General features: G+C 52.9%; 2 protein-coding genes across 4 annotated transcripts; one reads left to right on the top strand and one right to left on the bottom strand.

Moving 5' to 3' along the window:
• The first annotated feature begins 601 nt into the window (after window positions 1–601).
• On the top strand, window positions 602–2,302 carry LOC102107269 (pro-glucagon-like). Its single transcript, XM_005532074.2, has 3 exons — window positions 602–696; window positions 1,378–1,524; window positions 2,223–2,302. Exons 1-3 carry the CDS (start codon window positions 602–604, stop codon window positions 2,230–2,232), a joined length of 252 nt encoding a protein of 83 aa, XP_005532131.2. The 3' UTR covers window positions 2,233–2,302.
• Window positions 2,303–3,509: 1,207 nt separating this feature from the next.
• SLC4A8 (solute carrier family 4 member 8) lies at window positions 3,510–24,719 on the bottom strand. Of its 3 annotated transcripts, none has more exons than XM_088068840.1 (25): window positions 24,599–24,719; window positions 19,957–20,038; window positions 19,108–19,242; window positions 18,579–18,714; window positions 17,722–17,882; window positions 17,118–17,303; window positions 16,220–16,308; window positions 15,955–16,112; window positions 15,549–15,636; window positions 14,852–14,998; window positions 14,600–14,691; window positions 14,091–14,265; window positions 13,703–13,836; window positions 12,670–12,915; window positions 12,474–12,579; window positions 11,433–11,594; window positions 10,733–10,846; window positions 10,108–10,269; window positions 9,326–9,577; window positions 7,939–8,007; window positions 7,269–7,442; window positions 7,005–7,142; window positions 6,367–6,464; window positions 5,831–5,934; window positions 3,510–5,104 (listed from the first exon to the last, which is right to left on the bottom strand). In XM_088068840.1, exons 1-24 carry the CDS (start codon window positions 24,641–24,643, stop codon window positions 5,847–5,849), a joined length of 3,237 nt encoding a protein of 1,078 aa, XP_087924966.1. In that variant the 5' UTR covers window positions 24,644–24,719; the 3' UTR covers window positions 3,510–5,104; window positions 5,831–5,846. The 3 variants fall into 3 exon arrangements, with proteins under 3 accessions (XP_087924966.1, XP_087924967.1, XP_087924968.1); XM_088068841.1 differs by lacking the exon at window positions 24,599–24,719 and adding an exon at window positions 22,911–23,513; XM_088068842.1 differs by lacking the exons at window positions 3,510–5,104; window positions 5,831–5,934; window positions 6,367–6,464; window positions 7,005–7,142 and having other exon boundaries at window positions 7,311–7,442; window positions 9,326–9,458.
• Window positions 24,720–24,788: the final 69 nt, after the last annotated feature.

Below are 24,788 nucleotides of genomic sequence, written 5' to 3'. Positions count from 1 at the left end.
TCGAAGGAGGAAAATCAGATCTGGCGTGGAGGGAGCAGCTCTCTGCCCAAGGTAGGTGCCTCTTCCTCCCTTCCTTCTCCCAGTCTTCCAAGGAATCAAACCAGATGAGGAAAGCATTTGGGGATGGGCAACAGAAGTCTGATTTTTGGCAAATAAAGGGTGGGAGGTGGCATTTTATTCCCACAGAATTTCTGAGGTATCCAGAAAAATAAGGAATGTAAAATGTGAATAAACCTGCTCATGTGGAAGGTGCTTTTCCAAGCATGGGAAAGTTCTCCAGCACTGTGGTGATTATTGCAGGATAGAAATGTCACCCCAGATAGAAAAGGGGGGTTTGGGATAAAGTCCATTGCAATTAATTTTATCTTTGGGTGTCTTTCTGTGTGGCTGTGCTGAAGCGCCTGGAATGTGCCAGCAGGGAATGGCGAGGACGGGATTTTTCACACGCACCCATCCCAATCCTGCCCACACACCTGGGAAGGGGCTGTCCCGTGTGGATCCGTCCCGGGCTGTGCTGCCAGGGCTTCCCACAGGGCTTGGGGGCTCAGTGGGAATTGCAGCCAGGACATTTCCCTGGATTTCTGCCTCCCCAGGAGTTGAGATGGTGCGGTGGCTCTACCTGTCCGGGCTGGTGTTTGCTGTGCTCATCCCGGCCGGATGGCAGCTGTCTCCCGAGGACTTGGAGGACCTGTCCAGGTACGGGGGCTGGGTGGAGCAGGGCTGTGGGAGCAGCTTATCCCTCTCCATTCTCAGCTCTCCCTATTCCAGTGTTCCTGTTTATTTTGTATGGATCCAAACAAACTCCTGGCTCCCCACAGCCCAGGCATGGACATTCCCCTGTAGGGAATCCAGGGATTTCCTGACTGGGTCAGAGCAGGGATACCCTGCCCAGGGCCAGCCAGGCTGGGGCTGAGCCCCCTCTGGGCTGGTGATCCTATGGCACAAAGTCCTCTGGGAATTCTCTGTGGTGAATCCCAAAATCATCCTGGAGCTGCAGGAGAATGATCCAAACCTTGGAGCAGCTCCACGTTCCTGCTCTGATGTGGGAAACAGGGACCAGGGTGGAGATTGGGATCCACTGAGCAGGACAACAGGAAGTGATTTGGGACAGGACACTGGATGTACTGGATGCCAGGAAAACCCAGGCCAGACCTGGCAAATCTCCAGAAAATGAAACAAGAACTGTGTGTTTGATTTGTAGGAATCATAAACATTCCAGATTTATTCCTCTGCACTTTTCCATCTTTGCTGGGGGCTGCTCTGCACAGGGACAGGGCTGGGAGGGCACAGCCCTGCCCTGGACATCTCCTGTGGGAAGATTCTGCTGGGGTGTCCCTTTAACCCCATTTTCCTCCCTTCTCTTCCCACCCCGAGCAGGTGGAAGTTGTTCGGACCCCAGAACTCCCAGAGCTTCCCGTCCCACATCAAGCGACACTCAGAGGGGACCTTCACGAGTGACTTCACACGGTACCTGGACAGGATGAAGGCCAAGGACTTCGTGCATTGGCTCATCAACACAAAGAGGTGCCTGGAACAGGGAGGGATTGTGCTGGGAAACAACCGCCCACCACCCCAGTCCTGATCCCGATGGAGAGCTGGAGAGGGACCTGGAGCAGTGCCAGGACACAGGGACTGGCTTCCACTGCAGAGGGCAGGGATAGGTGGGATATTGGGAAGGAATTATTCCCTCTGAGTGTGGGGAGGCCCTGGAATGAATTTCCCAGAGAAGCTGTGACTGCCCCATCCCTTGAAGTGTCCAGAGCCAGGCTGGAGCAGCCTGGGATAGTGGAAGGTGTCGTCCCATGGGAATGGGTGGAATGAGATGAGCTTTGAGGTCCCTTCCCACCCAAACAATGATTCCATTAAATCCATGGATCTGGTGCCGAGGCAGAGTTGGACTCCTTTTTCCTGATGCCCAATGGCTCCTGGGGATCCTCTGGTCTCTTGTAATAAGGTCAGGAAAATGGAGGCATTTGGGGTGGGATTGGAACTCTGGGATGGGAAGGGTCTGTTTTGTCCTCTCTGTGATTTGTCCTCACATTTTCCTCCTCGTTCCAGCGTTATCTTGCTGGGATCATTGGCATTTCTGGGAGTTTTCCCTGTTTCAGCCATTCCAAAGGGGCAGCTCCTCTTTGAGCGAGCGAACCCTCACTGCCCTTTCCCAGCTCCTGATTTTAGCAGGAGTTTCCATCCCCTGCAGCTCTTTGGGGTTTGTTTTTAAGGTACAATTAATGGCAAATCCAGGCAGCAGCTTTCCAGCCGCATCCATGCGGGAATGTTGGACCCCTCCCTCGCCAGCTGGGATCGGGAGCTCTACGGGAGGATTCATCCATCACACAGCTCCCGGACACAGCCCGTGTTCCCCAGGCACCTCCGCCTGAAATCCGCCCCCATGGATCAGCCATCCCTCAAACCTGCATTTCTCTGCCTTCCTTTTCCCTGCCGTTTCCCTAAATGCCAATAAAACCTTTCCTCAGTCCTGTAGCTGGTTCCTGATGTCTCCAGCCTTTCCAAGCATCCCACTGGGATCCCACACAGTCCCAGGGGATTTAGAGCCTCTGACTCCCCACTTGGTGCTTCATTTTTCCCTCAATTCCTCAAGTTTCGGATGGAAGGGATAACCAGGATGTTCCCACCTGACCCCACAGACCAGGGCCAAAAGAAACTGGAGGGAAGTTTAGGAAAAAACCCTGCAGTAATTCCTTTTTTGGTGCTAAATTATGCCAATTTAACCTGGATCCAAAGAACCTCTTTGGAGTTAATTTAGTTCTAATTAATTACAGGGCAAGAGGGCCCAAAAGAAGCCCAGAAAGGCAGCAAAGGGAACAGCTCTGGATGGGGAATTTCACCTCTCCAGGGCATTCCTGGAGTCCCAGCACAGCCAGGGCTGACACAGGGGCTACCCCCCTGTGACACAGCTACTCCCACTGAGAAATAAATTAAATGAAATTTAAAATATGTAATTAGAAAACAAAATAATTTATAAAGTAGACTAATTTTAAGATAAAATAATTTGCAAAAAATAAAAATAGAATAATTAGAAAATACTGCTAAAATAGAATAGTTTAAAAATTAAATAATTTGAAAAAAATCATGTAAAAGAAGAATAATTTTAAAATAAAATAATTTTTACATTAAAAATATATTAATTTTAAAAATATAATTTAAAAAATAAAATTAAATTTAAATTTTTTAAAAAGTTAAAAATTCCCCCCCTTGGTTTTATTTCTAGCCCAGACCATCCCCAAACTCCCTTGGGATAAAATAAATAAAATTATTTCAGCCTCTCAGAAAGAGAAACAACTCCAGAATTTTCACAGAGTGCACAAAAACAACACAAAGAAAGTGTCAGCACCTCATTTATTCCCTGTTTGATTAATTCCTTGTTTACAGCCTTTGTCATCCCCATTCCCATGGATTTCCTTTTGGGAATAGTCTGGAATGGCCAAGGGGGGAAGCAGGAGGGGACTGAGGTCAGATTTTACTTTCTGGGTCATTCCAAAGATATTTTGGGTTTATCCCTAAAGCAGCTCCAGGAACCGTTTGTGGAAGGTTTTCCCTTTTCAACCATTTTTTGTTTTCCCCTGCACAAGGAAATATTTAATCCTCCCAGAATAAGGAGCTGTCCATGGGTTCCTCCCTTCCTTCCTGCCTTCCTTCCTTCCCCCTGGAAGTTGATTCCAGCCCTGTCTCTCTGCTTCCAGAGAAGAAAACAGGAAAACCAAAATTGTGCAAGCACAGTATCCCACTGATCCCTACTTCCCCTTTCTCCAGAACTTACTTTGTTTTTCAGCCTCCTCTTCTTCCTGAAGGCCCAAGGCAGCTTTTCCTGCTCTGCCACTGCCCATCCCAGGCTGGCAGGATTCAATCTCCCGAATGCCCATCCCTCAGATCTGATGGGAGTTTTGCCCTGCCTGGGGAGGTGGAACTTCCATCCTTACAGAGAAATTCCATCTCTTTTTTCCCCAGCCATTGTCTTTTTGGGGTGATTCCATGCAGGAAGAGGCTCCCAGATGGGTGGGATGAGCTGATGGCAGGAGTGGTCATGCCCCTGTCCCAGCTGCAAATTCCAAGAGGCTGGAGCATGTTCCAAACCTCCTGAGGGCTGTGGGAGCACCTCATCCTCTGGAACGTCCTCCCTTCCCAACTCCACGGCCCCCAGACTCAGCCACACATTCCAGGGGGAGACCAGAGCCCCTCGAGCCCCCAGAAAGAGCTGCAGGACCTTCACCGCTTGCCAGCCTCTCCCTGCAAGGCAGCAGGGAAAAGGAGGAGGAAAAGGCACTTCCCAATTCCCTGGCGGCTCAGAAGGAGCTTTGCAAGGACAGGGGTGAAGTAAAACCAGAGTCCAGGGAGGCGACAGGAAGGGAAGAACAAGGGCAGGGGTTCTGGGAGTGCAGAGTTTCACATCTCACCTGGCCGCTCCCACCCCCAAAATCCAAAATCCCACCACCAAAATTTTTAAGCTTCCCTTATGGTCATTTTAGAGCTGACTAAAAAGGGACATTTCTGTATTTTAACACTTTCAGGCTGGTGGCAGAGCCCAAAAAGAATCCTCAAAAAAGATGGGAAAATGGAGCATAGGGAGCAACTGCTTTTCCTTTGTCTTAACCTGAGTGCTCAGTGGTAGTTCATCCCAATTTATGAGATGCTCCCAACGCTGTCCCAACATGGAGAGCATCCCTCTTGTACCAGTAAGAGACAGAAGTTATCCACAGGAGGATCCCAAACCAGACCAAAACCCCAGCTGTGAGGAAGGAGAAGTCGCCAGATCGAGCAGGGAATGGTTTTGTACATTCAGAGTTTATATTTGGGGAAAAAAAAAAAAAAAAAAAAAAAAAGAAAGAGGAAGGAGAGGAGGAATTTGAGATTAAAAAAATAGAACTGATGGGAAGCGGTAGCGGAGCCTCCACCACTGCACAACACACACACGGACACACGAGGCTGGACAACACGGATCCCCCGGGATGCAGCACCCCCAGGGAACGGGAAACTCTGCATGGCTTTATGGGACCCCTCAGGTGGGAAATGAGCCGCTCCTCCGTGTCTGCCTTGGCACATCCCTGAGTCACATTCCTGCTCCTCGACGGCGGCGTCGAGGCGCCTAAACATGGGAATGGGGGGAAAAGAGGGAAAGAGGGAGAGTATCATCAGTGGAAGACCCAGAATAAGAACTGTTATGGAACTGTTCATGTTGGAAAAGGTGTTTAAGATGATCAGATCCAACCATTGACCACCATGTTCACCACTGGCCATGTCCCTGAGTGCCACATCCAAGTTTTTGGAACTCTTCTAGGGATGATGACTCCACCCCTGCCCTGGGCAGCTGTGCCAGGGCTTGGACAACCTTTCTACGAAGGAATTTTTCCCAGTATCCAACCTGAACCTTCCCTGGTCAACCTGATGCCTTTCCCTCTCCTCCTGTCCCTGTTCCCTGGGAGCAGAGCCTGACCCACCCTGGCTGTCCCCTCCTGTCAGGGAGTTGTGCAGAGCCAGAAGGTCCCCCTGGAGCCTCCTTCTCTCCAGGTTGAGCCTCCCCAGCTCCCTCAGGAGTTCTCCAGACCCTCCTCCTCCTGCTCCAGCCCTTTCCCAGCTCCATTCCAAACTCTGGACATGCCCCCAGCTCCTCAATGCCTCTCTGGGTATAAAGTCCCAGTCTGATCCCAGGATTCCAGCTGTAGCTCCCACACTTCCCTGCAGAGAGGAGCCGGTGTCCATGGTGCTGCTGCCATCCCAGGAATGTGCCCTTTGCTCGGCAGCAGCAGCCAGAGCGCAGGGAGCCCGTGGGGATGTGCTGCCCCACAAGGTCAGGCCACAGCTGAGCCTTTACCTCTTTCCTCCCGGATTCAGAGCGTTTCTGTGTTCATGGTCAGAGCCTTCCACACCGTGGTCTTGGACATCTCGTCCGAAATGTTGATCTCGGAAGGATCAGCCCTGCAAGGAATATTCCACACGGTGTTCCATGAGGATGGGTCTGATCCCACCACGAGCACTGGCAGCAGGAACAGGAGGGCCCTGAAAACCGGAGCTCAGCTGGTGAGGACGGTTTGGCTGGGTGAGGAATTCTGGGAATCAAGCCCTGGAGCTGCAGACCCACAGCTGGTGTTTCCCCCTGTGACCTCTCAGGTGGGAGCAGGAGGGTCCCCAGATCCCAGAAAGCCACTGGTGATGTAGTTTTGGGATAAAACAGGAATTATGCAGCCACTGTGTGGGATCAGAGCTTTGCCAACACCTCCTAAATTGCCAGAAAATTTGGGATTTTCCCACTAAGAGGACTGCAAGTGACACATAAATCTGCAAGTGGAGAAACCTGAGCCAGGCACTGCCCACTGACCCTGTGGGGGTCCTGACCTGGGGGTGCTTTACCTGTCACTGCTGGGCCTTGGGGCATCCACCCTGCTGGTCTTGCCCAGCTTCAGCTGAACGGAATTCGCAGCAGCTGCTTCCATCATTTTCTGGGACTCCTGAAAAGAGAGGAGTCAAGTTCTCTCTCCTTGATCCAAGAGGGGATAAATGAAATTCCAGGAAAAACCTGGCATGCTGCCCTCTCCTCTGACCCCTGGCACCTTTAGCAGCAGGTAAAGACCTTCCCCTGTGGGTGTGTTTGGGGTTAGTGACACTGCTGGGAGCAAAGCCCCACAGAAATATCATAATTATTTTTATTTATAAGGCTCATTTAAAAATTCTAACAATGTCTATGTTCAAGTGTGAAACTCTGAGAATTTAGGGGGAAAAGTTCAGAATGTGGGATCCAGGCTATGAGATCTGTTTGATTCAGTTCTTGTGTTCCCCTGGAAGTGTCCAAGGCCAGGTTGGATGAGCTTAGAGCACCCTGGGATCGTGGGAGATGTCCCTGCCCACAGCAGGAGTGGCACTGGATGGGCTTTAATGTCCGTTCTCACCCAAGCCATTCCATGATCCCACAGTTCCAAGATTTAAGGATGAGCTGTGACAGGAACAGGGAAGCTCATAGCCCAGAGCAGATTCCCAGCTCCTGACATTACCTCCTCTTCTTTGGCTTCATTTTTGGCATCATCCAACTTCTTCTTCTTGCTTTCTGGCATGAGGTCATCCAGGAAGCTGAGCTCCCGCTTGGAGAAGCAGAAATCCATCACTTTCCGGACAAAAACGAGAGCCAAAACCTTCAGGAAGAAAAGGGAAGATGGGTGAGGCCAGAGACGGTGCTTCCCATCCCTGCAGGGCTGCGAGCCCAGGGAGCACCAAAGGGCACCGGGAATACTGGGAACACCGGGAATAGCATCTCTCACCATCATGGGGAAGATGATGGCAGCACGGGAAGCTTTGATGACCCAGAGCAGGACGAGGCAGAGCAGCTGGATGAGGGTGAAGAGGTGCACCTTGCGCAGGGGCACGTGGCGCAGGTAGATGAAATCCGGCTGGTGCTTGGCCGGCATCCAGAACAGCTTCAGGCGGTCAAAGAACTGCAGGGAAAGGGGAGACGGTGTCACCTGGGCACTGCCAAAGCTCCTGGAGCTGCTGAGATGTGGAGAGTTTAGGAACAAGGAGAAATCCAGGATCCCATTCTGTTCCTCCTGGGAGCAGCACCTGTTTTCCCTTTGCTCCATCCAAAAACCACCTGCTTTGCCCACCAAATTCCAACTTACTCCAGGGTTTTCTCTTTCAGCATTTCTTGGCCCAGGGAATCCCCCAGTGAGGATTTCCTTTCCTTCACACTGAATTCCCCCAATTTCCCATCACCAAACACCAAGCTGTCCTGAAATAGGGAGCACTGAACTGGGTCCTCCCAGTGCTGAACTGGGCTCTTCCAGTGCTGACCTGGTTCCTACCAGCCCTAAAAACTTCCTGAGCCTCCACCCATCAGTCCCTGACACAAAACATTTGAATTTCCTGCTCTCAGAGACATTTTTACTCATCCCAAGGTCTTCAGGAAGAGGAAATTCCTCGGAGCAGCTGTACCTGGATTCCTCGGAGTGATGAGACCCCCATGTAGAGAAAGACCCCGTAAAGCACTGGCATCGGGATAAACTGGGAACAAAATGCAATAATTAATGGCTTTACATTTCATCTGTATTATTTCCATCTCTTTCACACTCCTTTCTCAGGCACTGCATGAAGATTCCCAGCTTTCCCATACTGGATTTTATGCAGCACAGATTTTGTTCTCTGTGTCAGGCTGAGCCTTTGAGTAACATTTCATCAGAATAATCCTCTTTTTCAGAGAGGCTGGAGACAAAGAGGGGATTTGATCCCTTCAGACCACATTTCATCTATCTGAGACCTCCTGCGGGGGGAAAAAATTATCTCGGAAAACTCTTGTGGGAATGCATGGAAGCGACATCTCCTTTGAGCCTGGAGATGGGAATGGGTCTGCTTTGAGCCTGGAGATGGGAATGGGTCTGCTTTGAGCCTGGAGATGGGATTGTTTGGTGGGAAGAACAGGCAGGGAAGCCTGTGGGGGGAACTCTGAGGGTTCAGTTCCTGGGAATGGCTCTTACGAGGTTCTTGGGGGAGCAAATTCCAGCCAGTAATGTCCTGCTTGTCTGAAAAAGCTGAATTCTAACCCAAAATGGGGGTGGGTGTGTTGGGTTTGTGTGGCCATGTTTGGGGAGCAGGGATGGCCTCAATGAGAAGCTGCTGGAACTTTCTTCCATGTCTGGCAGAGCCAATTCCAGCTGGCTCCAGGATGGACCTGCAGCTGGCCAAGGCCGCAGCAAGGACTGACCCCTGGAAGAGTGACCCAGGATGGAGCAGTTTGTGGAAAGCTGTCTCCCGTGGGTTGGAGAAATCCCTTTAGAACTGTCTCCCCTGGGAGGGACCGACAGTGCAGCAGGGGAAGGGCTCTGGCTCCTCTCCCTGAGCAGCAGCTGGAACAACGTGGGATGACCTGAGTAAAACCCCCATTCCCGTCTCCCTGCACGGCAGGAAGACAGGAAGGACTACTGTGATTTTGCCAGTAATAAATTCAATTAATATCCCTAATTCCAGCCTGTTTTCCCATGATCATGATTGGTGAGGGATCTGTCCCTGTCCTTATCTCCAAGCCATGAACCTTTGCTCTATTTTCTCTCCAATCCAGCTGGAAAGGGCAGGGATAGAGCAGCTTTGGTGGGATCCAGACAGGATCCCTCTCACTACAGAGGGTCTGGAGGACACCTGGGAATTAAGGAATTTGTCATTTGCTTGGCTTGAGCGCCCCAAACTGGGTCTGAAGGGCTGGAAGTCACCAAGGCTGGTTCCTGGTTCCCATCCTGGCTTTGGCATCTCATCCTTGGGGAGAGAGGCCTAATTTTCCATCCCCTCCCAAACTCCCATGGTCACCAGGTGTTTTCTATCTCGCTCTTACCTTGAGCACAGAGGTGAAGAAGACAGAGCAGCCCATGAGCACGAAGATCATCAGGCCGGTGACTCTCTGCTCCCGGATCCCCAAGAACTTGGGCTGCTCTCCCGGCGCGGAGCAGTCGGACTCCACTTTGAGGCTGTTCACGTGGGTGATGGACAGGACGGTGGCGGCCACGAACCAGGGCAGCCCCATCACCGAGCACACCCCGAGCATCACGGCCACCATGAACAGGTCCAGGTGGTACCCACAGCCTTTCTGGGGAGCAAAAATGGAACATTCCTCAGGGACGAGGACAACGCCACGGGTGGGGCTCAAACCCTGCTAAGCACAAGTCCACTTCTGTTAAATTTAAATGAGGTTTGAAATAAGATCTGGAATCAAACATGGATTTCACATCTTGCATGAAAATCTGGCAGGATCAGAAAAAGTGGGTCTGGAGGGTTTGCACCATCTCTGCTTCTCAGAAATAATTTTAAAATTGATTATTTTTTCATTCATAAAGGAATTCCCACCACTTGCAGGTAGGACATGGCTCTGAGTGATCCCCTGGAGCTCACTGAGATCCCTTCCCCAGCTGACACTGACATTTGAAAAAATCCCACCCTTCTACATCACTACAAGATTCATTTGCTGCTTCCAAAAGTTGTCATTCCTTCCCTGTGTGCAGAACTCTGCCACACAGCCTGGTGTTACCCAAACCTTCCCAAAGCATTTGGGACAGGAGCTTGTCCCAGCCCCGCAGCCCGAGTGGGGTGGGGATGGGGTGACCCCCTGCAGCGCCTCACCTTGAGCCTGTGCTCCTTCCTGTTGACGATGACAGCCGTGATCTGCTGGTCCATGAAGATGAGGATGGTGCAGAGCAGGGCTGGGATAAGCGCAGCCAACACTGTCCACCACGGGTTGGGCCCGATGGGGTTGATGAGCCACCCACGGTCGTCCCTGGTGGGCTGCAACACATGGTGGGATCAGCTCCCAGCCCAAACCCTTCCTTGGCCTCCGTTCCCCTCCATCCCTGTGTCCAAGCATTTCCCAGCCCTGGCTTCATGTCACCCTCTCCCAGGGGGCTCTGCTGTGCCAGTGTCGTCTGTCCCAGAGTCCCCTCTCCCCTGTTTTTGGGGCTCTTCCCAAAAGACAGGAAGGAATCGATGCACTCGGATGTGGCAGAAGAGACACTCACACCACCAGCACCTCCTCCAGCCCAGCACTGTCCTGCTGGAGATGGTTCTGCTGTTCAGTGTCTGGTTTTAAGGCAGTCCCCTGATTTACAGGGGGGAGTGATGCTCTTGGATGTCAAAGAGGAGATGGTTCCACCACCAGCACCTCCTTCAGCCCGGCCCTGACCTGCCCAGACATCACCTGGTGGCACCTGAAGTGCCAGAAGCCTCCTCCACCTATCCCCAACCCCATTACCTTGAACATGTGGGGGACGTGGAGCTTGGGGGATGGAATCCCAATCCCGAGGTCAATGAGCACCATGATGACAATGGTGAGGAACACAGCAAAGTCGCTCACTGTGGATCGGACCTGGGGTGAGAAACCGGGGCTGAGAGGGGCCAGGACACGAGAGGGAAAACCTGGGGACACCCACAACATTTGGACTGGTTAATCCCTAAAATCCCACCACTGAGGACATGCAGCCAAATCCTTTGGGTGGATATTGCTGCTGTGTTGGAGATCTGGGCATCTGGTGTGGGACAGTATAAAGAGCTTAATTAGGGGGAAAATTCAATTTTTAATTCAGACATTAACAAAAACACTAAAAATGGGGAAAGGTGCCACACTTTCAGGTAAAATGGGAATAAGGCACTGAGGCATCATTCATTCCTGTTTTTCCATGGCAACTCCTCATTTGAATGGTCTCCATCAAATGATGCTCAGAAGAGGAAAAGAAATAAATAACTCTGGAAGAGCTAATTCCCACTGCCTGAGCCAAACATCACCACTCTGGAACAGGTTGTGAGGCAGGTGGGGAATGCTACAAACAAGGGAGGGATATCCAAGGTCAGCATTTCCCAGCCTGACTGAGTGGTGGCGAATCCTTCAGTGCTCCAGGAATGGTATTTTGGGAAAGGAGCATGGAGTCTGTCACGAGCCACCACCTTCTACCTACTCTGGTTGGGAAGTAACGGCTGGTTTTAAACTTCTTCAACAAACTCGACAGGACAAAGGTGGAGAAGAAGAGGATGCAGCACCAGAAGAGGACATTGGGCGTGTAGGGACCGTTGTGTCCACAGGCAGGTCCTTGGAACTCCCCATGCAAAGAGCGACATTCCTGGAGAAACAGAGCATCAGGACACAGGGGAAAACTGGGATTTTGGGAGGGGGGGGCGGTAATTTGAGGGTCTTGGTGCAAGATCCACGACCCTGCAGCTGCCATAGAAGTTATCAATATAAATATATCAGTATATGATAAATATGTCAATCTATTTAATGGACAGCAGCAGCTGAACAAGTGACACACGGAGCTGGAATCAAACAGAAGGAGCAGAGGTGGGATGAGGTGGGACACCACGGACCCACGACACATCCTCTGCTCCACCATGGCTGAGGAAAACACCAGAGGGGAAGGAAAAGCTGGAAATCGTGGATAAAGAGGGAACAGGGGAGGAGGGCTGGGACAACCACAGGATGGAAAAAGAGACAAATCATCCCTTTGCAGTCAGGGTTCTGAGGACAAGGCCAAAAGGGGCTGGAGATGTCCCAAAATGTTCCCATCCCACCCCAGGGCTCTGCTTCCAGGGACCATCCCTGTGGGTCTGCTCAGACATGGAAATTTATGCGAGACCCTACAGACAGCAGGGTCTGGAGTCATTAGGAACCAATTAAGGGAGCTAATCACTGCCTCCAGGCAGGAATTTCAGCCCTCCAAATGATCCAAGAATCAAAGCACTCCCTTAACCCTGACCACAACACAGCTGAGGGGGACAGTTCTTATCCCTGAGGTTGGGGACGAAGTGAGCTGGACCAGGTGGGTTGGGCAAGGTGGACTCTCCTTCCCAAGAGCAGTAAGTTAGAAGTAAGAGAGGTTTAAGCAGGGACTTCTCAAAGTGCTTTGAAGCCCAAAGTCACCTGAAGATGGTGGCTTTGGCACCTGTGAAAGCCCCTGGCCTCCCCTGGCCTTCCTGAGGAACTGGTGGCCCAGGGCACTTACGGTCACTGTGAGGTTTCCCCAGGTGATTCTCGACACGTTGATCCCATTGCTCTGCCAGAACTGGAGGGTTTCATTGCTGGGATGAGCCGGGGGCTTGCACTTACAGCTGGAGGAGGGAAACCGGGACAGGGCTGAGGGAATAGTGCCGGGACAAGCCCAGATGCACCTGCCGAGGGGGGAGGAGGAGAACACCCACTAATAGATGGTGAGGAGGTCAAGCTTGCTGTGCATGTGCACGGGGAAGGTCTCCCGCAGGTGGCTCAGCTTCTCCAGGGCCTCGTAGATGAAGATGATGCAGATGAGGGAGGCAAAGGCCTCCTCAGTGAAGCGGGTGATGTAGCACACCAGGCAGCTGGCATCTGTGGCCACCAGCACCACGCAGAAGAACGCAGTCCAGAGCCCGATGCACGTCCGCAGGGACAGATAGGAGAGCGTGTATTCCCTGGAAAACCACAAAAACTCCTGGGGGAAAGGCCAGCACAGGCCTCAGAGCCAAGCCTTTCTCCAGAGAAAATTAGGAGCAATGTAGGAGCGTGTGGAGGTTGCAAGTGGTAATTGAGGCTTCCATGTTCTTGAGGTTGCAGGGTGTGGGTGGAGAAGCCAAGTGTTTAATTAGCATTAATTAATTTTAATTAATCTTAACACCTTGAAGCCTGACTGAGGTTGTGGAAGGTTCTCCCACATCCCCCAGAACCCAAACACCAAAACAAGATGGGTTTGCCCAGCTACCTGCCGGTGGGTCAGCTTGGGGCTGAATGAGAAATTTAATTCTGAGTCAGGGGGGTTCATCTCACACCAAAGTCATCAAGATGAAAGGACTGTCATAGGAAAGACCTATTTCCCAGGAAAAGTTCCTACTTGTTCAATAAAATCCCCAAAACTCAAAATATTCCAATCAAAAACTACATGGATATTTGGGGAAAATCTATTTCCTCTTCCAGCAAAAAAACAGGTTTAAAAGTTTTGTACTCGGTGGAAAACAAACCCTCCCTCATTCCCAGACTAGAGTGATTGGTCTCACCTTCCTTGGGCACCCACCCAGAGCCTCTGGTTCCTCACTCTTCCACTGCTTCATTTTAACCCTAAAATCCCAAAATTACCCCAAGCCCAAGGGCAAACAACTTAAATCTGACAACTCCCACTGAGAAAATGAGGAGAAAAACATCTTCTCCCTGGCCAAAAATAGAAAAAAAATATTTTCCCCAGAAAATAGAAGACAAACATCTTACTTGCAGAATTTGTAGAGAATCTTCTCAAAGACCAGGACGGGTCCAGTGCTGCCGAGGATGGTGAGGGGTTGGCCAGCAAAGAGAGAATAAACCACACCCGTCATGGATGCTCCCAGCAGTGACTCCATAGCACTCTGACAGGGAGGAGAAGGAGCAGGGAGTAAATAAATCATTAGGGATAAAAACCCCCCCAAAAACCCAAAGGAAGTTCACAGCAGCCAAGAGATTTCAAAGATCATGGAGCGGGTTGGGTCAGAAGGGACCAACGGGTTGGGTTGGCAGGGACTGGTTTGGGCTCCAGCCACTCCCCTGAGACACTTCCCCAGTCCAGGAGGGTCAATTTGGGGCGTTTCCCTTCCCTGTGCTCCCAACAGAGAGAGGAGCTCACAATGTGGCCGTGGGTGGCCTCCCCCAGCAATCCCCCGAAGGTGATGACGGGGGACATGCAGGCACAGTAAAGGAACAGGAAGGACGCCAGGCACTGCAGGCTCAGACCGTCCCTGAAGTCACTCCAGAACCACGGGGCCTTGCGCTTCACGTCCAGGACCAGACCTCCAAAGAGCCTGCAGGGAGGGAAAACTGGGCTGTTCTCCTGGAGGGGAGGTTTGGTTTCCTTTGTGAAAACGCCTTCACCTGGAGGTGTTTCCAGACCTGGTCCTGCCCCAAAGCCAGGAAACCCGAGTGTGCTGATGCTGGGGCTGGGCCCAGCTGCCCAGGTGTCCCCACCTTCCCACCACCTCCTCACTGCCAGGTGTCCACCTGCCCAGCCCAGGGGACCAAAGTGGCAACATGGAGCCCTTTCACTGAGCCAGGTGACCCCAAAAGCTTCTGGAAGGGAAGATGCCTGCTCAGATTTTTGGGGAAAAACAGAAGGCCCCAAACCAGGAGAGCTCCCACCTCCCAGTCCGCTCCAGTTCAGGACCGCTGTGTTTCTCTGGCTTGCTGTGGGAAGAACTCTCATCCAGAGCTCCCGGCATCTTCCTCTTTTCCTGTGAAAATGGAATTCAGCTCAAACCAGGTATTTTTCAGGTATATTATTAACCACCAGTTTGTTTTGCTCCTGGCCTGGGTGTGGCTGTGCCAAACTGGGAATTCCAAGTTTATCAGAATTTGGGTTGTGGTGCTGCCCGTCCCCCTTGCAGCACCCACCTGAGAGGGGACGTTTTTGGGGGGTTCGATTCGAATTGATGGGTCCCACTCTCCTGGTGGCAACACCGTGACCTGATCCAGGAACTCGTCAATGCCAGCCACAAGGTCAGCCCGGTCCTTGGCTTTGTAGGCAACATCGTGGAAAACCTGCCCAGAAGAGACCCCCAGGTGAGAGCACAACCCACCCCAGGTGTCCTCACCTGGGCAGCTCCCCTTTGGCTACAGCAGGATCATCTTCCCCAGCTGGAAATGGCAGCTGGAAATGCTCCCCCAGCGGGAAAAATCAGGGCACTGTGGTGCTTATAATCATCTCCTCCATGAGGTCGCCCTGGCAATGCCACCACTGAGGTGGTGCCAGCCCTGGATGTGGGAAGGACGAGGTGCAAGACGAATCCCGAGTGGGATTTCAGCCCTACCCCCCATGGACAAACTGGAGGCATTGGCTTAAAGGGGAGAAATTCTTCTGGCTGGGCGATGCCACCACTGGGGACAATATTCTGGGTAGCCTGTAGGGAAGGATGGGGTGTGGGATGCACCCAGAGGGGATTTCAGCCCCCAAAATTTGGGGTGATGTAAATCTGCCTGGTTTGGGGTGCAGATGAAGGACCGGGACAGCAAATCTTGCTCACTGCACCAGAGACAGGGAATGGTGAAGAACCCCAAAAGTGACCCTGAGATCCCCCTTATCTCATCACACCTCATCCGTCATGGTGGTGGCCATGGACCTGCCAATCTCATGGTACTGATGGGCTTTTCCTCCCGGCCCCAGCAGAACAAACAGGAACCTGGGCAAAAAAAACCAGACAGAGAGGGGAATGTGGCTTCACTCCAGGAGCACCCAGGGAAATCCCTGGGACCTCAGGGGGGAACCTCCTCCATGGGCTGAATTATTCACCAAGAACAATCACAAATCTCATTTTGAGGCCAACTTCATTAAAATTGGACCGTAAGTTTCAAAGATCAAGGAGGGAAGGGAGGAAGGTGAAGGGTGGCATGGGAGAAGCATGCAACTCCCACTTGTTCCCTTAGGTCCCAAATCATGGGGCAATTTCAGGTGGGTTTGGGGTTTTTTTAAATAAAAACTCTGTGCTTCTCCTTCAGACCTTGTTGGGATGGGAACTTCTGTCATTCCTGACAGGAGCACGGCCGGGGTCAGGCGGACAAAGGCCACAAGGGGCTGGTGGAGGAAATCCAGCTCTCCCACCAACACGTTGGATGCCTCCGCTCCGCTGGGAATCTTCTTCATGAAGTGCAGCTCCGCCTGGGCAGGACCAGCCATTCTCAGAGAATCCCCCCAAAAGAAGCCTTCAGGGCCTCCAGGGTCCCTCTCACCCCCTTGGAGGTGTGGGAGAGGTGCAGGGGTCTCACCTTGCTCAGGTCCATGCCACTGGTCTCAGGGGTCACCCCGTTTTTAGCTTCTGCAGTGGTGGGAGAAGGGTGAGGGGTGAGAGTTTGGGCTGGGAGGGAAGAGAAAGACACTCAGAAAGGGAGCAAAGGAGGAGCTGGGGTATTCGTTATTTGCCTGAACAAGTCTAATGGCTACAAAGTCATCCAGAAACCCCCATCAGGTGCCAAAGCCTGGAGAAACCCTCGCCTGGTGTCAAATCCCTGGAGAACCTTTCACCTAAAGACAGGCAGGAGACCTCACCTGGTACTAAAGCCCCTGGAGAAAACTTTCTGCAAATTTCTGCAGAAAACATCACTTGGTGCCAAATCCTAATAGAAACCTTCAGCTGGTGCCAAATCTGACAGAAACCTTCACCTGGTAACAATCTCCTCCAGAAACCTCACCTGGTGCTAAAACCAGGCAGGAACCCTCACCTGGTGCCAAAAGAAAAGAAGGGGAAACCTTCACCTTGTGGTAAAGCCTGGCAGAAACCTCCAGCTGGTGCTAAAACCCCACTGAAACCTCATTTGGCTCCAAGCCCTGAAGGACCCTCACCTGGCTCCAAACCCCACAGAACCTCACCTGGCTCCAAACCCCACAGAACCTCACCTGGCTCCAAACCCCACAGAACCTCACCTGGCTCCAAACCCCGCAGAACCTCACCTGGCTCCAAACCCCGCAGAACCTCACCTGGCTCCAAACCCCGCAGAACCTCACCTGGCTCCAAACCCCGCAGAACCTCACCTGGCTCCAAACCCCGCAGAACCTCACCTGGCTCCAAACCCCGCAGAACCTCACCTGGCTCCAAACCCTGCAGAACCTCACCTGGCTCCAAACCCCACAGAACCTCACCTGGCTCCAAACCCTGCAGAACCTCACCTGGCTTCTCAAGCAGGTGCAGGTCCTGTTTCTTGCTGACATCGGCGAAGGAACGCACGATGGGCAGGAGGTTGTTCCTTTTCCTCTCGTTCTGGTGGTGGTGCTTCTTCAGCAGCACCTCCCGAACCTTGGCCCTCGTGCGCTCGTCAAACTCCGGCGACAGCTCTTGCTGGGCCAGGATCAGGTCTGGGTGGGACAGGGACATGAGGTCAGAGCATGAACCTGCCCTGCCAGAGCCACTCTGCCTTTAAAGCCCTGAACCCCAGGGTGTGAAGGGAAAATTAAATCAATGTAATGTGAGGAAATGGCTTGGAACGAGTCATTGTTGAACAAGGGTCTGCTCTTAGGGAGAGCCGAAGAGCCAGGTCCTGAAATGCTTTAAAATGTGCAGGACATTCTCCTTTTTTGCTACAGAATATTCTCCCTTTTACTGCAGAACTTTGTCCAGTTGCTCTCTAACCCAAAAATCACTTTCCAATGGAGTGCACATTGCCAGCAAGAGCTGCACACCCAAACCCTACTGGCATCCTGGAAACCCCATGGGGACAGCTGGAAACCCCAATCCCTGGGCCGGGATTTCCCAGGAGCGAGGCCCCCGCGGTACCGGCGATGTCCTCGACGCTGGTGGCGCGCACATCCAGCAGCACCGTCCCGTTGATGATGCAGCTGCGCAGCTCGAAGAGGCTGTGCAGGGACAGCGTGGCCACGTAGGGTTTGCTCCAGCGCTCGCCCCCATCCTCCACATCCTCCTCAAACTTCAGCCACCTGTGGATTTGGGGTGGGATCAGCCAGAAAAAAAACAGCTCAAGGCCTGCAACCCCTCAGATAAAACCATGGGGTGGCTGGAGGAGAGAGGTTCCTGCATCTGGGAAAGTTCCATATCCCAGAGAACAGGGACTCCTCCGCCACCACAGCTGGCAGCAGGGATCATGGGATAGCCTCAGCTGGAAGGGATCCACAAGGATCACAGAGTGCAACCTCTGGCCCTGTGCAGGACACCCCAAAAATCCCACTGAGAGTGTTAACCCTGACCTCTGGAATCATGGAATCATGGAATATCCAGAGATGGAAGGGCCCTATGAGGATCACAGGATCATGGAAACTCTGGAATTGCAAGGACCCACAAGGACCATCAAGTCCAACTTCTGACCCAGGATAACTCTGAAAATCCCACTAATCCCCAAACCCCAATGTCCAAGCATTCCCTGACCTCTAGAACCATGGAATCTCCTGAGTGGGAAGGAACTCACAAGGATCAAGTCCAATCACTAGCCTGCCCAGACATCCCAAAATCCCACCCTGTCCCAGAGAGCTTTGTCCAAACACTTCTGGAGCTCTGGCAGCCTTGGGACTGTGACCATTCCCTGGGGAGCTGTTCCAGTAGGGGAAGAACCTTTTTCCAGTATCCAACCTGTCCCTCCTGACACAGCTTCCTGCTATTCCCAAATCCCAGGGATTTACCTGGCTGTCTCCTTCCACTCGGCGTCTTCCCCCTCCTTCACGCAGATCTCATCCAGCTCCGTAAACAAGTCATGGGGGACGTGCTGTTCATCCTCCTCCGTGCCCAGGATGAACTGGACCCGCTGGGATGGGGTGTCTGGGGACAGGAGGAGATTCCCCATCCCATTACTGAGCCTGGATCCATCCTGGCATGCTCACATTCCAGTGGCATCACACTGGGACCAGTCCAGCCATAAATTCTGGGCTGGCCCCTCTCCCACAGCTCTCTCCGGGCTCTCACAGAGCCACGGAGAAGGTGGAGTCTCCATCCCACACTCCATCCGGATGGGCTGCTTTCCTTCCCCACACCTCCACTTGTACGCCAGGATCCCTAAACCCGTTATGGACTTAACTCCAGAACCAGAGAAAAGTTTGAGAAAAGGGGAATCTTGCTAAAAAAAAGCCACTTTTCCTTGGTAAAACAGCCACACGAAGTACCCCCAGGGACCTGGTTGGAAAGTCCCATGGTGGCCACCCCAGCAGGACTTACAGTGGTATCCCTGCTCCACGGGGACTGCGTCCTTCTCCCGCTCCCGTTTCCGGTGTTTCTGGCTGTGGGCGCGGTGGTGCCGGTGGCTCTGGCGCACCAGCGGCATCCGAACGCCCACGTACAGGGTGCGGTGGCCTGGGAAAACAGGGATGTTGGGAATAGTTGGTGGCTCGTGCAGTGCAGCCACCCCAGGAGGAAATCACAGAGTCATGGAAGCTTTTCAGTGAGAAGATCCTGCAAGGACCGTCGCAGGACACCCCAAAAATCCCACAGCAACTTCCCTTAATGGGAATTTCAGTGGATCCCTGGTTTTCCCGGACTTATTCTTTTTTCCAAGCCCGTTTTACTCAAGCTTCACACCAAGGGATGATTTGGGGGTCACCTAATGTGACCTAAAAGCACGAAAACCCCTCTCAAATTCTAGTTTGGGCTGGACAACAACACCACCAACAACCCTCAGATTTGCTCATTAAGCAGGAGATAATACAATAATTATAGTTTTCAAATCTTTTATGGCACAAGGTGACAAAGAAAGATCAAAGGAGTCCCATGATGATAAACTCCAGGAGGAAAACAGAGAATCTGCACCACATCAAATGATTCTGCTGCCCTCTCCAAGCTGGGATCAGCTGCTGTGGGAAAAGCAGATGGGAATTATCCAACCCCATGGACACAATTCACACCGGGGCTTCCATGAGGGCTTTAAAAGCCGTCACATTAAAAAATAAATCAATAATTTCTTGTTTAATCAAGAACCACGACAGGTTTTGTTGCTCAGGCAAGAGATGTTGCAGGGACTTTCTCCCAGGGCCTGGTGGCCCCTCCACCAGGATCCCAGCAGGATCTCACCTTCCAGCTCCTCCTTCTCATAGTGGATGTTGACCACATTGCTTGTCCTGCCCTGGTCAATCACGGCCTCCTCATCATGCCTCTAATGAGGAAAAAAGGGAAAAATTTGGTTTGTGGAGCTCCCTCCAACCTCCCTGTCCATCCACCATTCCATGAGGATCACGGCTTCTCCTCCAGGCACAGCCCAAAAAACAAGGACTTGTGGGAGGTTCTTTTCCCATTCCCAAATAAACCCATCCATGTTGTACACAATGGCAGTCTGGAAGGGTTACTAGGGGGGAGAGGGACTTCAAACCCAAATTTGGGCATTTCAGACCTAAAAATACCCAACTGCCTGCTTGGTTTTTGTGATTCCTTTTTGAAAAAGAAAGAAGTACACAGGGATTTCCAAGCTGGGGAGAAAGAGCCACTTTTGGTCTCAGGGTGGTTCCTGCAGGACTCCCTGGGTGGCCACCAATGACCTCCAAGAGCCCTCAAGGTCCTGCAGAGGCTCAGGCTCCCCTTGGTGCAAGTTTTCCATGGAAAACAGCATTTTCCATCTTTTAATTGAGATTTCTGAGCAACCTCTGCTAGTGGGAAGTCTCCCTGTCCAGGGCAGAGGGGTGGAGCAGGATGGTTTTCCAGCCCAAACATTCCATGATTCTTTTCTGTCTCAAATACTAAAGGACAGATCACCACTGCTCACCTTCCCCTTCCTTGCCCCCCATCCCCCAGCAATCCAAGAAAACCAAAATCCCATCATCTGTGCAAACAAACACGCAGCAATGCCCAAACACCCATATTTTCTATCAGTTTCCCAATTATTCCTCATTTAAAGGCTCAAAGGGAAGGTTTGGGATGATTGAGTGGATGAGATTCATCCTCGCACTGATGCCACTGCGGTGACCAAAAATGATTCAAACAACAAAAATCACACCCAGAATTTGATTCCTGAAACTGATGGTGGACAAGTAGCAAAATCCAGAGGGAACTGGGGGAACTGGTGGGGCTGCTGGATGAAATTCCAGGAGCAAGAGCTCCCCCATGCCCTGGGAACCAGCTCAGAGCAACCACAGCTGGAATTTGTAAGGAGAATTTCCAACGCCATTGGGCAGAGGCTGCCATTGTATTGATAACGATGCCATGAGGTTATTGGAAAAGGAAGAACAAATAATGGGTTATGATTTCAGCTGGAAAAACTAACAGAGAATCTGCTGCCCCAAATTCCTGCTTTAACCAACGGGTGCAAAACCTTTGGGTCGTGGTCACGGGTGAGTTTGATGAGAAAGAGGAACAAACATTCCTGTTGGGAATGAGTTGCTGGTCTCTGAGCACCAATTCCAGAGTTCACTGGTGCTCCCTCCCCTCCCACTCCTGGGCTTGCCCACGTTGCCCAGCAGCCGGATTTTTCTGTGCCAGTGGCTTTTCCATCCTCGCTCCGATGACATCCATCACCACCCTCCTGCCCTTCTGAGCACCCTGCTCCCTCCAGAGCTGCCAAAAGGGACTAAACTCCAACCTTGGAAAAGACACGGAGTGAAAGGGCTCAATAAATCACAATTAAAAATGGGAATTTTAATAAAATGGCAAATTTGAGCACACCTGAGGCAGTGGGAGTAAATGGAGGGATTTGGGAGTGGCAGATTCAAACCTCCCCTGGGTAACACAGGCAGTCTCTTTCCCTCCCAAAAAACATTTTGTCAAACCTCCCCTCCTGCACTCCGGGGAAACTCCAGCAAGATTTGGGGGAGTTTTCCCTCATTGAGGGAATGCACAGCCCCCAGCAGAGCCCCAGCCGTGCTCCCTGGGATTCTCCCAGGTAGGGTCACTTTGTCACTGCCATAACCTTGTGGGTCCCCTCCCATTCAGGACATTCCATTCCCGTCCATCCTCATGTCACTCCCCAGTTTTGGGGGACAATTGAGCCTCCAGATGGATCAGGGGTCAGGACAAGGTGGCACCTTGTGTCCCTCAGCTCCAGAGACAAAAAGGGAAGGAATCAGAATCCATGGTGCCAACCCAGGGATCATTTACAGCCACACTCCCCAAAACTCTGCCCACTTGGAAAACACAGTAGAGGGGAGAACCCAGCTCTGCTGTATGGAAAACTCTGCAGAATGGGGTGAACACACCACATCCTGCCAGGGGAAGGACAATCAGCATTTGGGTGGATTTAAACCCAAATTCCCAAAGAACGAGGGAGGTACAAACTGTCAGGAAAAGAAACATCATGAGCAGGGCTGGTTTCCATCCAGATTTCCTGCAGAAAATCAGGTAATTCCAGGCAGGTCTCGCTTTGGCACAAGCCCCACCCCTTGGGGGATCCTCATCGGCCAGAGCCGCTGCTATCACAGGACAGTGGCTCCGGAAAATCCCCATTTATCCTCTCCTCGCTCTCCAGCTCTGCCTGACTTCCCGAGCTGAGCTAATCCAGCGTCTCCATCCTCCAGACTCGTTGGCTTTAATGAGCTCCCTCCTGCCTCAAAGGTCACCTGTCCGGAAAGGTGACCCGGCTGTAAAATGACCCGGCCGGGGAAGGTGACACCGAGGGCTGAGCAGGGAGAATCCCGCTGGGATCCAAGCTCGGAGCCCCACTGATGGGTTATTAGCCAGGATTGAAGCTTCAGGAGCTTTAGGAGGGGCAGGTGGGCACCTGTGGGTCCATGGATGCTCCAATATCCCATTGCCCTTCCCCAGACACACCGGTGTCCCCAAAATCACACGGAGGTGCCACCGAAGGAAACAGTCCCGCTTCAAACTGTCCCGGTTCCAGTCAGGACACTCAGCTGGACTGGGAGGGGCTGTTCCCCTGAGGAAATTCAGGGGATTTAAGGACTTTGTGGCTGTGGAGCCATGGGTTTGGGATGGGGTGGAGCAGGAAGGAGGGATGTCTCCAAAGCACGAGTTATCCCAGGATAATAGCCTGGATTATTGGATATATTATTATATATATATATATATATATATATTATTACCCTGCATGGGTACCAGCCTTCCCTCTCCATCCTCCTCCACTGCCAACAGCCTGGGAACCATCAACTCATCCAAACTGGGCTGGAAAGGGGATACCGAGCTTGGCATCGCTCACCCTGGAGTTTCAGAGCAGCCAGGGTTGTTTCAGTTTGCTGTCTTCTATGGAAAAAAACTCAGTTTGGCTGCCTGGAAGTTGTTTTTTGGGGAGACTGAAAGGAATTGTTGCTACAAGGAATGAGATCAGGAATGGCTGGAGCAAAGGAGGAAACCCCATTTCAATCCCCCTCCACGTCACGAGCTCGATGTGTCCTGACCCCCTCTCCAAATTCATACTTTGTTGGGATTCTGTGTCCCCCAGAGGGATTTTTGGGGGTTCTGCCTCAGTTTCCCTGACTCCCTGCAACTCAGGTTAGGAAAGAAAAACTCCTGCTCTGGGGACATTTTGGGGTAATTCAGGATGAGGCAAAGCTCCAAGCAGAGGCTCAGGACCAGCCTTGAGCCCTCTTGGTCCCCAGCCCAGGGCACACCAGGAGCAGCCACCAGCGGCCCTGGGAGGATTGATGTCACTCACCTTGACCAAGGTGTAATTAATAATTAATTAATAACTGACCCACTGTTCTTATGGGATGAGGGCAACAGGGGGTACCTGGGGGCTGCCGAGGTGGCAGAGCAGAGACCCCCCCCCCACCCCTCTCCATCTCCATTCTGCTGGACAAAGCCACCATCCCTGGAGTGACCCTGTCACTCCCAGGGACCCCTCTGGCTCCTGGGCCAGGATCTGAGCTGGGACTGGGACAGCTGGAAATAGGGGAGGGGACAGGACCCCCAAAATGGGGCTGGGGAGGGACACGCTGGTCCCGGCCAAGATTACCAGGACACGACAGTCACCAGCGCAGGGGGGACAGAAACTCCGATTATGCTGTAATTTCCGAGCAGATTAATTAATTCCCAGCCTCTCCTTAATTAATTCCCCACTTGTCATGGTCACCCAGAGCAGCTCCGGCCGGTCCCGAGGGTGCGGGCCAGGGGGGGACAGGGACAAGGAGACGCTGAAAGGGAGGGACAACCCAGCTGCCTCCTGCCCCCCTCCCGCACCGGGCACGGGCTGGGGGCGCAACCCCTGAGCCCCCCGGACTGCGGGGACCCCGGACTGTGATGGGGTGACAGGAACGGGGTGACAGTGACGGGGTGACAGGGACAAGGTGCCAGGGACAGGTGGTGGGGACTGGGTGACGTGGGGCTCTGCGGGGACAGTGGCCTTTGTCCCAAAGGGCCGATCGGGGGGAGGGGGGGTAGGAGGGAGGGGAGGCACATCCAGACGCAGAGGAGGAGACGGGGGGGCCCAGTGGGGACACCCCAGCAGGCACCACGCAGGTGCCCTTCCCCCCTCTTCCCCTCCCTCCTGCGCCCACCTCGAGCCCCTCTCTCTCCCCCTTTGTGCCCCCCGCCTCTCCCCCCTTTCAGAGGCCGGACTCCCCCTCCCACAGTCCCGGCTCCCCCTGCACCCCAATTCACGGACACCTCCCCCCTCGCCGTTGCCCTTCACCCCCCTTCGCACGCCCCTTGGGCCCCCCCTCGCAGATTCCTCCCCTCCCCGTCCCCCCCTCGGTCGGAAATGCCGCAGTGAAGCAGGCACGGAGCATCCTCCGGCCGCACCGGCGGGACCGGCCGTCCCCCCCGCCGCCCCCACCTGGTAACTGAGGATCCCATCGGGCTCGTTGCTGCCGGCGGGCATGGCTGGCCCGGGGGCCGGGCACCCCCCCGGGGTGGGGGGCGCCGCCGGCTGCAGCCCCGGTGCCGCTCACACCGGCTCCAGCATCGCCCGGCGCCGGGGCCAAACCCCGCCCAGGGCCGGCGGGAGGAGGAGGAGGAGGAGGAGG

Source organism: Pseudopodoces humilis, chromosome 32 (assembly GCF_049639895.1).
Source record: "Pseudopodoces humilis isolate 2021_Gansu_Grassland_sample_001 chromosome 32, ASM4963989v1, whole genome shotgun sequence".
NCBI classification, from domain to species: domain Eukaryota; kingdom Metazoa; phylum Chordata; class Aves; order Passeriformes; family Paridae; genus Pseudopodoces; species Pseudopodoces humilis.
This window is presented reverse-complemented; position numbering and strand designations above follow the sequence as displayed.

Excerpts from the sequence above, each read along its gene's own strand:
- LOC102107269 (XM_005532074.2), top strand. The coding sequence starts at position 602 with ATGGTGCGGTGGCTCTACCTGTCCGGGCTGGTGTTTGCTGTGCTCATC. Across the intron at positions 697-1,377 it reads GACTTGGAGGACCTGTCCAG|GTGGAAGTTGTTCGGACCCC; the intron begins GTACGGGGGCTG and ends CACCCCGAGCAG.
- SLC4A8 (XM_088068840.1), bottom strand. The coding sequence starts at position 24,643 with ATGCCCGCCGGCAGCAACGAGCCCGATGGGATCCTCAGTTACCAG. Across the intron at positions 17,883-18,578 it reads GAGTGGAAGGAGACAGCCAG|GTGGCTGAAGTTTGAGGAGG; the intron begins GTAAATCCCTGG and ends CCAAATCCACAG. Across the intron at positions 6,465-7,004 it reads ATGAAGCCAAAGAAGAGGAG|GAGTCCCAGAAAATGATGGA; the intron begins GTAATGTCAGGA and ends CTCTCTTTTCAG.